The sequence below is a fragment of the Salmo salar genome, chromosome 14, assembly GCF_965601325.2.
Source record: "Salmo salar chromosome 14, fSalSal1, whole genome shotgun sequence".
Lineage (NCBI taxonomy): Eukaryota > Metazoa > Chordata > Actinopteri > Salmoniformes > Salmonidae > Salmo > Salmo salar.
The window spans coordinates 48,593,037-48,610,399 of NC_138304.1; the positions used below are offsets into that span (position 1 = coordinate 48,593,037).

The window sequence follows — 17,363 nt, forward strand, 5'->3', positions numbered from 1 at the left end:
CGCCATTTTAACCCGGCTGTCACAATCTCCGTACAATCAGCACGAACCCCTCGGGATGTAGTGTCAACAATGTGTCCCACTTGTAAAGCAGCTGCTTCGTCTTGATGTTCTTCTTTGTCAGTAGCTACCGCAACGCTTTTCATCTCATCGGTCACTTGACAGCCATTAGTAATAACCCTTTAGTGAATCTCTGGAGTACAGTAAATTAATGAAGTGAGTTTAAGAAGTCATTTTTTTCTCCAATAATTAGCTTATTATTTTAACTGGACTGATAATGTTTTTGAAGACTGTTTGGTTGGTCACATTGTTGTTGTTTTTAGTTCTGTTATACATGCAGTAGCCTATAAAAGGATAAGCTCTCTGTTCAACATTGTTCCAAAAGATTTATGTTTATTCATAGATAAAAGATTTGACTTTGCTTTAAAATACAAGATTCAGTAACACATTGTAAATGCTAATATATTTCCATTAAAAATAACTTAAAAAGACACAATGCAAAACTTTCTTAAATACACGGAGCACATATCAGATTCCATTGATATTTTTGCAAAGCAATGACTTTTCAGTTTGTCAAATAAGCCAAACGAAGAAAAAAAATAAGTTACCTATGGTGGAGGAGAGAGATGGATCTCCAATACATGAAACTATGGCGTTTTGACACAAATAAATAGCAATACATTTAGCTAAATCATTTCATGTAGGCCAATGCACAGTAGTAGTACTACAATTAATAATAAATGACTAGATGATGTAATTCTGAATATTGTGCCACCGTCTTGATTGAAACAAAACTTCACATGAATACAATTCATAAAATTCATGAATGTCTCTGTCTGTCTGTCTCACGGGTCTCTCATGGTGATTCCAGCAATTACAATCCCTCAGCTAAAAAAAAATGTACATCAAGTAAATAAATTAATTAAGCTATTTTCTTTTTTTAATTAATAATCATTTATAAATAACGGCTGGAAAGCACATCAAAAAACATGAACATCAGGAAACATGAAACATGTTATATGTTCTAGTGATGACATTTAGGGTTCTGTGATATTTTCTCATGTATAATATTGTCTAAATCATGAATAACCATAATGTGCCTCTTCTTCAACATATCCTATAATAAATCTGAATAAAATATCTCATACTGTACATTCAAATATCTTATTAAAATACAAACTGTAGACTGTACATATTTATGTTCTTCTAAGCTCATTGCAATGTCCATGAGCCAATCAGATCCCACAGAATCATGACAGTTCAGCCCATTGGTCACTGAATTACCTGCTCCAATAACTGATTATCTGTGAATGAAGGAGTTTCTATTGGTTCAGATAAGCCAATCAGAGACTCCAGGAGGCAGGTGCCAGCTGTCTCATTGAACTGTGGGACATTTGCAGAACTCAACACCTGCAGATGAAGGAAGTTGTCAGGGTGCTTGTGGCCTTTGAATGAGTTGTGTAGAGGGGCTGAGCTATAGTCTGTAGGGAAGTTATCGAAGAGCTCCAAATCCGAGTCAGAGGAGAGACTGAGGTCCATGTAGCTGCTGGATGAGTAGTCTATGGAGGGAGAGGGTGTGTTGGGGTAGTCCTGGAGGGGACTGTGGGCGAACAGGGCCGTCGCTTGGTTGGCATTGTCGTCTTGATACTCGGCCATGAAAGAACCGCCGCTGCTGTTGTCTGTGTGTCTGTGTGTCTTCTCTGTGTACCTTTGTGTATTGTCTGTGTGTGAACTGGGTGCGTTGGACAGGCCGAGGGTGGCTGTGGTGTCTATACAGAGACTGTACGACGTGTCGAAGCTGCCGAGACACTGGGGAAGGTGTGGCGATGGTTGTCTCCCTGGCTTTGTGTCACTTTCACTGCCCATGGAGCAGTCCTCATTGTCAGAGTCACAGAAGCTGAGGACACAAGCCAGACCTCCATTGTCCACATCCAAGAGAGGCTGGTGCTCTCGAGGGCTTCCTCCCACGTCGGAGTCCTCGCTCTGGGCAGAGACGCCGGACGAGTCGGTCATGTCACTACAGCAACTATTCTCCCCAACCTCACACAGTTCAGAGCTGAAGTGGAAGGTAGGGGTGGTGGGGATGGAGAGAGGGAGGCCCTCTTCTTCCAGGGTGAACCCGAAGGGGCATCTCCCCTCCTGGGCACTGTGCTGCGGATGCTGCCCCTGGTCCTGGAGCTCCTGGAGATCCTCTTGGTTCTCCTCTGGGTCTCTCCTCTGGGTTAGTATCTCATCCTGCAGTCTCCTCTCCAGCTCCAGCCTCATGACAGTGTGTATATAGTGGGTCTGGACCCGTCTGGAGTTGAACTCCACGCGACCGTTAGTATTCCCACAGCCATCCTTGGTGCAGCCGCAAGGGAAGTTAGAGCGATCCATCTGTTGCGGAGAGAAATCACATTCATCTTAACTCATTATATGATTGAAATCTTAGCTCATTATATGACTAAAATTTGCATCTGATCTAGGTGTGGGAGAGTATTCTCATTCTTTGCCAAATGGCTTTTGTTCATCAGACGCCCAGGGATCAAACCCCTCACATCTGCATGGCTCTCACCTGGCACTTGATCCCGTTCAGACTACAGGCGCAGGTCTCAGGTTCACAGAATCCCTGGCAGTCACATCCACAGTCCTCTCGGGATTTCCTCAGAGCATGGAGCTCTCTCTTCTCCTCCCGGTCGATGTGCCTCACCCCCGCCGCACGGAGTAGAGCCTGTCTCTGGCGGGAAGCGTAGGGGTACAGGAACCCACCGTCACCTCCATCCTCTTCCCCATCCTCAAGGTCAGCCGCAGGAAGGTGGGCCTCGATGTCTTCGTCTGGCACCTGGTTGATCTGATCGATGGTGAGGCGATCTAACTCCTCCTGGTCCATAATGCCACTGGCTGTCAGCTGGAGAGAAGAGAGTTACTTAAAATAAAATAAAATATTTACACATAGTCCTTAACTTTTCTTTTTAAACGCTTTTAGAGTATTTTCAAGGGAGTCAAGGAAGACAAGATGCAACTCTTTTGGATCGTTCCATGTCATTTCAGTAACCCATCTGGGTCGTTCCATGTCATTTCAGTAACCCATCTGGGTCGTTCCATGTCATTTCAGTAACCCATCTGGGTCGTTCCATGTCATTTCAGTAACCCATCTGGGTCGTTCCATGTCATTTCAGTAACCCATCTGGGTCGTTCCATGTCATTTCAGTAACCCATCTGGGTCGTTCCATGTCATTTCCGCAGGCCATGACACTCACCATCTCAGAACGTTCTGAAATCGTTTCTATAGTTAGAAACAGATAAGATTAGCTTTCCTGCAACATTATTTTGTTGAAATATAATTTGATCTCTGAGAAATAAAGCTAATTGATTGCACCCAAATTGCCCATAGGATTCATATAATATTCAATAAATATAACTAATATATGATTTGGACCAAACTTTTTTTTCTAACAATGAGTAAGACATGAGGAATCAAAAGAAATGTTTTTTTTTTTTAAACACGGACCCCCCACACCCCAACCACCCACAGACCCCCCCACGCCCCAACCACCCACAGACCCCCCACGCCCCAACCACCCACAGACCCCCCACTCACCAACCACCCACAGACCCCCCACACCCCAACCACCCACAGACCCCCCACGCCCCAACCACCCACAGACCCCCCACGCCTTAACCACCCACAGAACCCCCACTCACCAACCACCCACAGACCCCCCACTCACCAACCACCCACAGACCCCCCACACCCCAACCACCCACAGACCCCCCACTCACCAACCACCCACAGACCCCCCACACCCCAACCACCCACAGACCCCCCACGCCCCAACCACCCACAGACCCCCCACGCTCCAACGACCCACAGAACCCCCACTCACGAACCACCCACAGACCCCCCACTCACCAACCACCCACAGACCCCCCACACCCCAACCACCCACAGACCCCCCACTCGCCAACCACCCACAGACCCCCCATACCCCAACCACCCACAGACCCCCCACTCGCCAACCACCCACAGAACCCCCCACGCCCCAACCACCCACAGATCCCCCACACCCCAACCACCCACAGACCCCCCACACCCCAACCACCCACAGACCCCCCACACCCCAACCACCCACAGACCCCTCACTCGTCAGTCACCCACAGACCCCCCACACCCAACCACCCACAGAACCCCACGCCCCAGCCACCCACAGATCCCCCACTTGCCAACCACCCACAGACCCCCACACCCAACCACCCACAGACCCCCCACACCCCAACCACCCACAGACCCCCCAGTTGCTATGACTGACCAGCTGCTATGTCTGACCAGTAGTATAGAGCTGCTATGACTGACCAGTATTATGGAGCTGCTATGACTGACCAGTAGTATGGAGCTGCTATGACTGACCAGCTGCTATGACTGACCAGTATTATGGAGCTGCTATGACTGACCAGTAGTATGGAGCTGCTATGACTGACCAGCTGCTATGACTGACCAGTAGTATAGAGCTGCTATGACTGACCAGTAGTATAGAGCTGCTATGACTGACCAGTAGTATGGAGCTGCTATGACTGACCAGTAGTATAGAGCTGCTATGACTGACCAGTAGTATGGAGCTGCTATGACTGACCAGTAGTATAGAGCTGCTATGACTGACCAGTAGTATGGAGCTGCTATGACTGACCAGTAGTATAGAGCTGCTATGACTGACCAGTAGTATGGAGCTGCTATGACTGACCAGTAGTATGGAGCTGCTATGACTGAACAGTAGTATAGAGCTGCTATGACTGACCAGTAGTATGGAGCTGCTATGACTGAACAGTAGTATAGAGCTGCTATGACTGACCAGTAGTATAGAGCTGCTATGACTGACCAGGAGTATAGAGCTGCTATGACTGACCAGTAGTATAGAGCTGCTATGACTGACCAGTAGTATGGAGCTGCAACTCTATTGTTTCTTCACCCTATGTATTCTCAGTGAATCTGGTGATGTCCCCCCCCCTGTTCAGAAAGGAGTCATTGAAGTTGTTTGGTTTTTGTCCCATCCTATGTCCTGGTATTACCAGATTCTGACCACTAGATGGTGCTGTTCTTCCCCCATTTCAATGTTAAAGAGATAGTTCATTTGAATTACAACATAACATATTGGTTTCCTTACCTTGTAACCAGTTTATGGACAAGGTATGACTGCAATCCATGCTTTGGTTTTGTTTACCTGACCACTGTTTCAAATGGTAACTTTTTTTTGCATTTGTGGCACAAATCCAATGCAAGTCAATGGTACCTATATTAACATTTTCATGGATCATGTCAAAATCATCCTGAACTTAATTTCAAATTATATTTCAACAAAATAATGTTGGAAGAAAGCTAATCTCATCTGTTTTCTAACAACATAAACATTCAGAACAATTTGAGATGGTGGGTGGAATGACCCACATACATGACCTTTAAGTTACTGTAAGATTAGACAGCCTATAGGGAGGTCAGAGACCTGGCAGTGTGGTGCCAGGATAACAACCTCTTCCTCAACGTGATCAAGACAAAGGAGATGATTGTGGACTACAGGAAAAGGAGGGCCAAGCACACCCCCATTCTCATCGACGGGGCTGTAGTGGAGCAGGTTGAGAGCTTCAAGTTCCTCTGTGTCCACATCACCAACAAACTAACATGGTCCAAACATACCAAAACAGTTGTGAAGAGGGCACAACAAAACCTATTCCCCTCAGGAGACTGGAAAGATTTGGCATGGGTCCCCAGATCCTCAAAAAGTTCTACAGCCGCACCATCAACAGCATCCTGACCGGTTGCATTACCGCCTGGTATGTCAACTGCTCGGCCTCCGACTGCAAGGCACTACAGAGAGTAGCGCGTACGGCCCAGTACATCACTTGGGCCAAGCTTCCTGCCATCCAGGACCTCTATACTAGGAGGTGTCAGAGGAAGGCCCTAAAAATAGGCAAAGACTCCAGCCACCCCAGTCATAGACTGTTCTCTCTGCTACCGCACGGCAAGCGGTACCGGAGCACCAAGTCTAGGTCCAAGAGGCTCCTTAACAGCTTCTACCCCCCAAGCCATAAGACTCCTGAACAACCAAATGCCCCCCCCCCCCCCCCCCTGCATTTTTCACTGTTGCTACTTGCTGTTTATTATCTATGCATAGTCACTTTACCTCTACCTACATGTACATATTACCTCAATTACCTCAACTAACCTGTACCCCCGCACATTGACTCTGTACTGGTACCCCCCTGTATATAGCCTCCACATTGACCCTGTACCGGTACCCCCTGTATATAGCCTCCACATTGACTCTGTACCGGTACCCCCTGTATATAGCCTCCACATTGACTCTGTACCGGTACCCCCTGTATATAGTCTCCACATTGACTCTGTACCGGTACCCCCTGTATATGGCCTCCACATTGACTCTGTACCGGTACCCCCTGTATATAGCCTCCACATTGACTCTGTACCGGTACCCCCTGTATATAGCCTCCACATTGACTCTGTACCGGTACCCCCTGTATATAGTCTCCACATTGACTCTGTACCGGTACCCCCTGTATATAGTCTCCACATTGACTCTGTACCGGTACCCCCTGTATATAGCCTCCACATTGACTCTGTATCGGTACCCCCTGTATATAGTCTCCACATTGACTCTGTACCGGTACCCCCTGTATATAGCCTCCACATTGACTCTGTACCGGTACCCCCTGTATATAGCCTCCACATTGACTCTGTACCGGTACCCCTTGTATATAGTCTCCACATTGACTCTGTACCGGTACCCCCTGTATATAGCCTCCACATTGACTCTGTACCGGTACCCCCTGTATATAGCCTCCACATTGACTCTGTACCGTAACACCCTGTATATAGTCTCCACATTGACTCTGTACCAGTACCCCCTGTATATAGCCTCCACATTGACTCTGTACCGTAACACCCTGTATATAATCTCCACATTGACTCTGTACCGGTACCCCCTGTATAGAGCCTCGTTACTGTTATTTTATTGTTGCTCTTTAATGAATATTTATTTTTTTATTTTATATTTTTTATTCATTTTTATATTTTATTTATTTATTGTTTACTTCAGTTTATTTAGTAAATACTTTCTTAACACTTATTTTTTCTTAAAACTGCATTGTTGTTTAGGGGCTCGTAAGTAAGCATTGTGACAAATAACTTTTGATTTGATTATTTGATTTTGATTTGATTTTAATTTAAGCAAATGGGATGCAAGAAACTATACCAGAATGGTCAGTTTGCACTCGACTGGGACAAACACAGGACAGCATGTTTTTTTAGTCCAGGGGTAGGCTTAATCTGGTTCAAGGGAAACCGCCCTGGCAATGAGGTCTACAGTGCTCACTAGTAGATTAGAAGTCTAGAATACTTACTCTCTGTCTGAGTGTCTCCAGCCTCTCCTCCCTCAGTCTATCTCTGAGTCTCTCCCTGCGCCTCCTTCGTCTCTCCTGGGTGTGCTCTGCCAGTGTGTACCTCCGGAGGGCGCTATGCTTCCTCACCATGCCCAGGGTGGCGCCGCCGCGCCTCGGAACGCTGGTGAAACCCTGGCAACGCCGGAACAGGAACACCTTCACCTGGTTGAAGACAACGCTGTTGCTATGGCCGCTGTTGTCATGGGAAAGTTTTGGGCTCTTCAGGATGGAGCGGACTGTTGGTGGTGGAGGAGGAGGAGGAAACAGGGTTTAGAGTCACGACAAGAAGTTGGTGTATTCTATACCTTTGTCAATGTCAGCTTGTTAGATCTACTGCATATCAGTTCTGAATGTAGTGTTTTGGTGTCTCTCTTGTCGTGATGTGTGTTTTGTCCTATATTTATATATATATATTTTTTTATTGTATTTTTAATCCCAGCCCCCGTCCCCGCAGGAGGCCTTTTGCATTTTGGTAAGCCGTCATTGTAAATGCGAATTTGTACTTAACTGACTTTCCTAGTTAAATAAATAAAAATAAATACAAAATAAGTATGCTGAAAGTGCTGATCCTGCAGTTCTGTCAGCCGCCACTGGGTGGCAGACTACGCTACCTCACTGTCAACGGTTACAAGTTACAACCCAGTGTTAACAACTTTGTCAACTGGGTCACCAGAGTTGAACATGGGGGAGTTTATCTGTTAGAAACAAAACACCAAGGAGTTTTTATAATAATGCAACCGAAGGCAAATGAGAGAGAATGAAGAGACAGAAAGAGACCCTGCTTGTAATTATAGTAAGACCCTCTCACCTCTCTGCAGTTTGGTGAGAAGTACTAGTCATCCTACTACTAAGAGACTGTTAAAGACCCATCAGGTCACTGATGACCCATCAGGTCGCGGTTTTCATTTGACAGTTTGGCCTCATGATAACGAGTCGTTTGACCTTCACACATGCTGGAGTGGAGAAGGAACTCAAAAGTGAGGAGGTTGGTAAACAACAGCTCAGCAAGCTACGTAGTAACCTATTCCATGTCCCAAATGGCACCCTATTACCTATAGGGGCCCTGATCAAAAGAAGTGCACTACATAGGGAAGAAGTTGCCATAGGGCCCTGGTCAAAAGTAGTGCACTACATAGGGAAGAACGTGCCATTTGGGATTCAAGCTTAGTTCCGCTGCTGTTATTTTGGCTAAAGACATTCCATACTGGGACACAGTGTGTTTGCAGTTGTGTGGGGGAGAGATGGTAGTTTCATGATTGATTAACTATTTATGACCTATTTCACATCCATCCTGTAATGAATCTAACTCTCAATGTGGTGAGAAAAAATTATTAGCACATGAAATAGAAATAGTATTATTTATTTATTTTTGTTCCATGAAATCAAAATATCAACCACAATCTAATAGACACACTTCCTTTAGGTTCAACATAGTCTATGTGATGTTCATTCAAAACAGTGTCACTGGAGTTTATAGTGATCTTTGAATGAAATAACATGAACCTATTTGCAGCTTAAGCGTGATAACTGTAATTCACATCATATTGCTTAGTCAAATGATTCAGTCAACTCTAGGGGCAAAGCCCAGCACCTAAAAGAGAAGCCTATTCTCTGCTATCAGCAGGTTGTAACTTAGCTGCTGTAGTGTGATAACGGGACACTCCTTCAATACACTCCCTAGCAGTGACTCTGATAACAATAGTGTAGCTTTACATTTATTTGAAAGATAAAAGACATATTCATTGCAAGTTTATTGACCAATGACCATAAAAATTATATACATTAACATATACTGTATATAGACATACTGTATAGATATATATTCAAGGGGTTTCCTCATGAGATCTACTGGCCAAAAAATTGCTTTATGATTGTAATAACATGGATCATCAACAAATGTGTTAATGTAGCTACATCATTCTGAGATGTGTTAATGTAGCTACATCATTTCTGAGATGTGTTAATGTAGCTACATCATTCTGAGATGTGTTAATGTAGCTACATCATTCTGAGATGTGTTAATGTAGCTACATCATTCTGAGATGTGTTAATGTAGCTACATCATTCTGAGATGTGTTAATGTAGCCTACATCATTTCTGAGATGTGTTAATGTAGCTACATCATTCTGAGATGTGTTAATGTAGCTACATCATTCTTATTGACTTACTGGGTAGATGGGAGGTAGGTGAGGCAGGGGTGAAGTCTTGGTTGTCACTGTTGCAGCTCTCCTCATCCGACTCCCATTCCGAGGAGGCGGAGGAAGAGTGGGAGGAGGAGGAGGCGGAGGAAGAGGGGGAGGAGTAACAAGGGTCCTCCTCTTCTACCTCGGAATACTTCCTCTTCAGGACCCCACTCATGGCTTCTCTAGGGCGGTTAGACGATCTGCCTGGATACAAAACAGTAAAAAAAAATGAATGGTGAATATACATTAACAATACACATTAATACTGCAATGGTGATGAATGAATACTCACTAACTGTAGTACATGGATGTGTAATAGTGATTCAAAAGCTTTTCTAAGGCACCGTATTTTGCTGACTATATGTCTCGTGAAAACGGAGGTATAACAATTACAACTGTTAAAGTTAAGTTAACTTTTCTTTGTAATTTTAGTGCACAATTTATTTTATCGTGATTAATTGTATTGTCTGAAAACATCCCAGATACATAACTTATACAGCTAAAAACAACAATGTGATGTCAAAACAAGTTGACATTGAGGTAAAAAAAAATAAAAAAGGTGTACTTTATCAATGTATCTGATTTTGCTAAATCAAGACATCAATATCCTTGTAATAGTTTTTGCATATAAAATTATAAATTACAGCTCAATTTTAGCAAATTCTGAATTTGTGATTAATCACAGAAACTCCTGCTATTAAGTCGATTACATTAAAAAATATATATTTTCACGGCCCCCCGATATATCCATGAGTCATACACAATGCCGTGCCCACTCACTCGGTGAATCAGTAGTCTACTGTAATAACTGAATGTGTAACAGTGATTCACAAGCTTTTTTCGGACACTGACGTTATTTATAATGCATTTTCTGACTACTATAGCTAATATCAGTCCGGTGAAAACAGAGTTTAACAATACCCATGGTTGAGTCATGCAAAGTTGCAAAATGCGGTATTTACTCAGTAACATTCACACTGCTCAATTTCACCCACAATATTTCCATGTCAATCATGTACCATAAGACATATGGAAAAAGAAAACCCATCACTGGGACTTTCCTTTCCAATAACATTTCACAAACTGCCAACAATAAATTAGATCTATGTCTCGTTGTTAATGGGCAAAACCACAGCAGAGTAATCTGATACTGCTTTTGTTGTTCATTGTGACACACAGCACTGGTAGGATCGTTATTTTCCAACCTCATTCCTTGACTGAGGTACCTGTACTGGTTTGACAGGTTTTAAAAAGGAGGACATCTGCTTATTTAAACTAATGAAAGCCGTCCCTACAAATGATCCAACAACCACTAATAACTTACATAGCCTAGATATTGATAACCCATGTCATAAACATGCTCAATAACTATTGCAATCCAATTAGATTTTTTTTTTGCTTTAGTGAAAGACAAGGGAAACTGCAGGCTAGGCTAAAAATGTCAATAGGTCTTTCTCGCTTTCCTTCTCGTCATTAACATTCCAGTGATTCCAGGGCCGTTTTTCAGGGAGAAAACGTGGAAACAGGGAGGGCTGGGAAACTGGGAGGGAGGGAGTCCAGGACGGAATATTTCTGAGGGAAAATTATGTCTAGAGCAGGCTATTTTGGCCCCAGTGAAACAGGGAGTACAGTGGAAACCAAGCCCACACAGAACAAACAACATACAGGTCTATTTAATGATTACAAACTTAGCTTGTGTTGAATACTACTGTAAATACATACTTAAATAGACTCAACTGGACTCTAACTTAAAGTGTAAAACACAGGAGAGTAGAGCAGTGGTCTTCAACCTTTTCTTGCACATTTCTTTACCCATGTTTTATTTTTGTGAACGATAATGGCAAGGAGAAGTAATCAACATTTTCAAATGAATAGATTTGGGAAAATAGTTTTTTCATTATTTTGACCTATGGTTAAAATTAGAAGATATAGCCTATCAGTAAAAAAAAAAAAAGGTAACTCCAAATACATGTTTGCAAGTAGCTGTTTAGCTGGTTAAACAAAGGTTAGCCATGTGTTGGCAAACAGCCATGTCCAAGTCAAGAAAACTTACCACCTTGCCACGAGCAGTACTCAAGAGTACATTTTCAAAGCCTGTCAGATATTCCAGTGAGTGTTATTCACTCCAATTAATATTAAGGGGTTGAGATATAAAGTTTTATCATCATTAGAAAGAAGATATTACCCTCTTCTATACTGTAGGTATGTCATTCAAATTAGTTGAATTTAGTTGTTTTGTAGTGATATTCAGAAAAACATTCAAATAAAAAACAATAAGTTTCCTGCTTTTATATTTGTATATTTTCGCAGAACCCTCTGTAGGACCCCTAGGGGGTTGTGTACTTCAGCTTGAATACACCTGGTGTAGAGGCTTTAAACAAAACATGTTGTCGCAGAAAAGCTCTCTACTCTAGTAATTTGAACTCTTGCCCTATGTACTACTAGGAAGGATTAAGAGGAATGTACTACCAGGAAGAATTAAGAGGAATGTACTACTAGGAAGGGTTAAGAGGAATGTAATACTAGGAAGAATTAAGAGGAATATACTACTTGGAAGAATTAAGAGGAATGTACTACTAGGAAGAATTAAGAGGAATATACTACTTGGAAGAATTAAGAGGAATATACTACTAGGAATAATTAAGAGGAATATACTACTAGGAAGAATTAAGAGGAATGTACTACTAGGAAGAATTAAGAGGAATATACTACTAGGAAGAATTAAGAGGAATGTACTACTAGGAAGAATTAAGAGGAATGTACTACTAGGAAGAATTAAGAGGAATATACTACTAGGAAGAATTAAGAGGAATGTACTACTAGGAAGAATTAAGAGGAATATACTACTAGGAAGAATTAAGAGGAATGTACTACTAGGAAGAATTAAGAGGAATATACTACCAGGAAGAATTAAGAGGAATGTACTACTAGGAAGAATTAAGAGGAATGTACTACTAGGAAGAATTAAGAGGAATGTACTACTAGGAAGAATTAAGAGGAATGTACTACTAGGAAGAATTAAGAGGAATGTACTACTAGGAAGAATTAAGAGGAATGTACTACTAGGAAGAATTAAGAGGAATGTACTACTAGGAAGAATTAAGAGGAATGTACTACTAGGAAGAATTAAGAGGAATGTACTACTAGGAAGGAATAAGTCAAGAACAGACTGCCCTGTCAGTGTCCACTATATAATGCTGACAGTATCCAAGGTAACCACACAATACTCAGTGTCATACTCACAAATATAACTATCAGGACAGGGCAGTTAAGACTCTGAAAACATTTATATAACACATGGTTGCTAGGAATTTGTCTTGGTGTTAAAAGAAAGAACACACAGTTTCTACAGAGAAGGAACTATCTCATGTCTGGTTGTATGACTAACTGCATTATCCATTTGTAGTGATTGCAAAGGTTTCACTACAATATGTCAATTTATAAACCGGGTAAATTGGGTCCTGGATGCTGATTGGCTGAAAGCTGTGGTATATCAGACAATATTCCATGGGTATGAGACAAAATGACTTGTTTACTTTTCTAATTATGTTGGTAACCAGTTTACAATAGCAATAAGGCACCTCTGGGGTGGTGGTATCTGACCAATATACCATGGCTAAGGGCTGTATCCAGGCACACCGCGTTGCATTGTGCATAAGAACCATCCTTAGCTGTGGTATATTTGCCATATACCACACCTCCTCGGGCCTTATTGCTTAAATACAATGTGTGTGTTGTTTCAGAATAAGTTATGGTTTTCTTCTGCAATTTTATGAAAATGTCTCCAAGAGACATTCTGTTCCTTGACATCCCCTCTCACTCAGGTCAAATTTAATGGTGAGTGTACAGGGGGGGGGGGGTGTGTGTGTGTGTGTGTGTGTGTGTGTGTGTGTGTGTGTGTGTGTGTGTGTGTGTGTGTGTGTGTGTGTGTGTGTATGTGTGTATATGTGTGTGTGTGTGGGGGGGGGGGGGGGTGACTAATATAAATAATTCAATGACTCACAGCAGCAGAAATACCTGAATTGCAGTGTTGCATAGCACTGTGCAACACACACACACACACACACACACACACACACACACACACACACACACACACACACACACACACACACACACACCAACCAATATTTGACTCAAATTGCCACTACTACTAAGTACCCACTGCCTCACTATTTGGCTTCCATCCCGTTATAAACGCGACCCAACTTCCGCCGCTGACCTCGTCACTCCGCGAACTTCATGTGGTCGGTAATTAGGCCTTTACAATGAAAACATTGTGCTGGTCAACCCAGCAGCTAGTCTCACTCAGCTGTTGCTGTTTGGGGTCTCTATTACAAGACCCAACTAGGCTACAGCAAGCAAAACAACTACTGGAGAACACTATCAAAAGGTTTTTTGTCGATATAAATAGCTTTCATACAACCAAAACCAAACTTAAAGCCTAAAAACAATATATTATTCTGCTTATCTTTTTTGACATTCGTGTAGTCTAATAAAATATATATATAAAAACATGAAATAGTTGTCCGCTTTTTGTTACTTCTTATATAACTTTAAGACAACTTTCCCTCACACAAAGAGGCTTATCAAACACTCAGCATTAATGACTGGTTACAAAACCGCTGATGTTGAAATATGTTTTCGCTTTGCCACTAAACAGATCAAAAGACGAGGTCATTAGTTAGTCTACTCACCAAGAATATGAGATCACCATCTTCTAAATTCAATAGATCAGTTATTAACTTGACCGTTTTATAAAAGCTTGAAGGTTTTGTTTCTCCGTGGCACTGGCTCGCTGACGGTGTCCTCTCGTTCCTCCTCTATCCGTCTCTCTGGACTAGCCTACTGTAGCGTAGTGCGCACATCAACCGTGTATTCGTCAGCGGAAAACTCCCACTGCGCGACGCTGACGCAGGCGGTCACACAGGAAAGGGGAGCGACACACAATTCTTCCTGCTGCTGTTCACGTTCTGCTACTGCCTACAGCTTCCTGCATTACCTTATCGGTCCAGATAGATTATAATGGACTATTCTGCCACTGCCTATGTCTTCATGCCTTGCCAATGACACACAGAGAGATATAATAAGTAGCCTACTGTTCTGTTTAATGATGTGTGTGTTACCTTCTCAGATGTAGACGTTGTGATTTCAAAGCTCCATATTCAGCTCATTGTGGACTGGTCATAGAGCAGAAAACAGTTGTGGTAGCTAATGGATTGGGTTAGAGAAAGCCATGGGGTACACTCTACCCCAAACCCATAGTGTGGAAAAAGGTACAACACAAAATGTCTCTCTCTCTCTCTCTCTCATTGTCATGATATTAAATAAACTCATACTATTACAATGTAAGTGATACATGTTATTATGAAACCATTGCCCAAGATTATGTTGACAGTGTGGTTGATTAGTCAGCTTGTTGCTAGGTCGTTTTTCTACTCCCATACTCTGCAGACAGTCCTCTCCTGAGGGGTAAGGAGGGGAGGGGTCTGCTGTCTCTGAGTTCAAAGGTCACTAACCCTGTGCCTCAGCATGTTTACAAACCAGTTTCAGCTGGTGCTGTCAGCATATTGCCTTGAGAAAGAGAGAGAGAGATTTGTGACCTGTTGCCACAAGAAAAGGGCAACCAGTGAAGAACAAACACCATTGTAAATACAATCCATATTTATGTCTATTTATTTTCCCTTTTGTACTTTAACCATTTGCACATTGCTACAACACTGTATATATACATATTATGACATTTGAAATGTCTTTATTCTTTTGGAACTTCTGTGAGTGTAATGTTTACTGTTCATTTTTATTGTTCATTTCACTTTTGTTTATTACCTACTTCACTTAAAGCCTAAAAACAATATATTATTCTGCTTATCTTTTTGACATTCGTGTAGTCTAATAATATTTAAAAAAAACATGAAATAGTTGTCCCCTTCTACTGCCGGTACGGGGCACGGAACCCCGCCGATCTTCTACGACTGGAATACCGACATAATCTGCCCGAGGATTCCAACAGGCCCCTCTGGCGCGGCGTCCGCTGAAGGCCCATTCTGCTAACCGCGGCCTACTAGCTACCTAGAGCTACTTGGAACCCTACTAATTCCACGACTGGTCTATCGACGTCACCGCACGAAGAGGCAAAAACAGACTTACCCCCATCGCGACGTCCCCCAAAGGCTAACTTGCTAGCCCCGGTCTGTTAACTGCTAGCTTGCTTGCCCCGGTCTGCTAACTGCTAGCTTACCTGCCCCAGTCTGCTAACTGCTAGCCCCGGTCTGCCAACTGCTTGCTTGCTAACCCGGTCTGCTAACTGCTAGCTTGCCAGCCCCGGTCTGCTAACTGCTAGCTTGTTTAGCCCCGGCCTACTAACTGTTAGCTTGTTAGCATCGGCCTGCTAACTGTCTGAATCGCCGTGTCCCCAGTCAGCTCAACCACTCACTGGACCCATATGTTCACTTGGCTACGCATGCCTCTCTTTAATATCAATATGCCTCGTCCATTACTATCCTGGTTAGTGATTACTGTCTTATTTCACTGTAGAGCCTCTAGCCCTGCTCAATATGCCTTAACCAACCATGTTGTTCCACCTCCTACATATGCAATGACATCACCTGGTTTAAATGTCTCTAGAAACTATATCTCTCTCATCATTACTCAATGCCTAGGTTTACCTCCAATGTACTCACATCCTACCTGACCTTTGTCTGTGCACTATGCCTTGAATCTATGCTATCGTGCCCAGAAACCTGCTCCTTTTACTCTTTCTTCCGGACGTCATAGACGGCCAGTTCGTATAGCCTTTAGCCGTACCCTTATCCTACTTCTCCTCTGTTCCTCTGGTGATGTGGAGGTTAATCCAGGTCCTGCAGTGCCTAGCTCCACTCCCACTCCCCAGGTGCTCTCAAATGTATAAGAAAAAAGTGATTGAGAAAGTGAAACTATCTCAGAAAGTGGTGGATATAACCAAAACGTCACCACAATGTTTTAGTCTACCACTGTGTAATGAAGCTATTGTACACAAACAAGCTAAACTAAGTACATAACCAAAGTTGTCCATAACAGACATGACAATGGAGTAAAAATTAGATCATGGAAAATTAAGTAAAACTGTTTTCTGTAGAACTACAAACGGAAACTATAACAGGATTTCCATTTGTCAGTCCCCTGTCTTTCTGCCTCTCTGCCTCCCTCTCTGCCTCTCTGCCTCCCTCTCGGTCTCCCTGCCTCTCTGCCTTCCTCTCGTTCTCCCTGCCTCTCTGCCTCCCTCTCGGTCTCTGTGCCTCTCTGCCTCCCTCTCGTTCTCCCTGCCTCTCTGCCTCCCTCCCTCCCTCCCTCCCTGACTCCCTCTCTCCCTGCCTCTCTGCCTCCCTCCCCCCTGCCTCCCTCCCTGCCTCTCTGCATCCTTCCCTGTCTCCCTCCCTGCCTCTCGTCCTCCCTCTCTCTCTGCCTCCCTCCCTGCCTCTCTGCCTACCTCCCTCTCTCTCTGCCTCCCTCCCTGCCTCTCTGCCTACCTCTCTCCCTCTCTGCCTACCTCCCTGCCTCTCTTTCTCCGTCCCTGCCTCTCATCCTCCCTCTCTGCCTCCCTCCCTGCCTCTCTGCCTACCTACCTCCCTCCCTCTCTGCCTACCTCCCTGCCTCTCTTTCTCCCTCCCTGCCTCTCATCCTCCCGCTCTGCCTCACTCTCTCTCTGCCTCTCCCTCCCTCCCTGCCTCCCTCCCTGCCTCTCTGCATCCTTCCCTGTCTCCCTCCCTGCCTCTC

General features: G+C 43.6%; 1 protein-coding gene across 1 annotated transcript; it reads right to left on the reverse strand.

Annotated features, from left to right (window-relative positions):
• Positions 1–363: 363 nt before the first annotated feature.
• On the reverse strand, positions 364–14,488 carry LOC106569802 (cysteine/serine-rich nuclear protein 1). Its single transcript, XM_014141426.3, has 5 exons — positions 14,306–14,488; positions 9,594–9,812; positions 7,387–7,661; positions 2,552–2,884; positions 364–2,373 (listed from the first exon to the last, which is right to left on the reverse strand). The coding sequence occupies exons 2-5, from the start codon at positions 9,781–9,783 to the stop codon at positions 1,270–1,272; spliced, it is 1,902 nt and encodes a 633-aa protein (XP_013996901.1). The 5' UTR covers positions 9,784–9,812; positions 14,306–14,488; the 3' UTR covers positions 364–1,269.
• Between the last annotated feature and the right edge of the window lie 2,875 nt (positions 14,489–17,363).

Coding starts and splice junctions, on each gene's coding strand:
- LOC106569802 (XM_014141426.3), bottom strand. CDS start 9,783: ATGAGTGGGGTCCTGAAGAGGAAGTATTCCGAGGTAGAAGAGGAGGAC. Junction 2,885..7,386: donor TGGAGACACTCAGACAGAGA/GTAAGTATTCTA, acceptor TCTTCTCTCCAG/CTGACAGCCAGTGGCATTAT. Junction 2,374..2,551: donor TGAACGGGATCAAGTGCCAG/GTGAGAGCCATG, acceptor TCTCCGCAACAG/ATGGATCGCTCTAACTTCCC.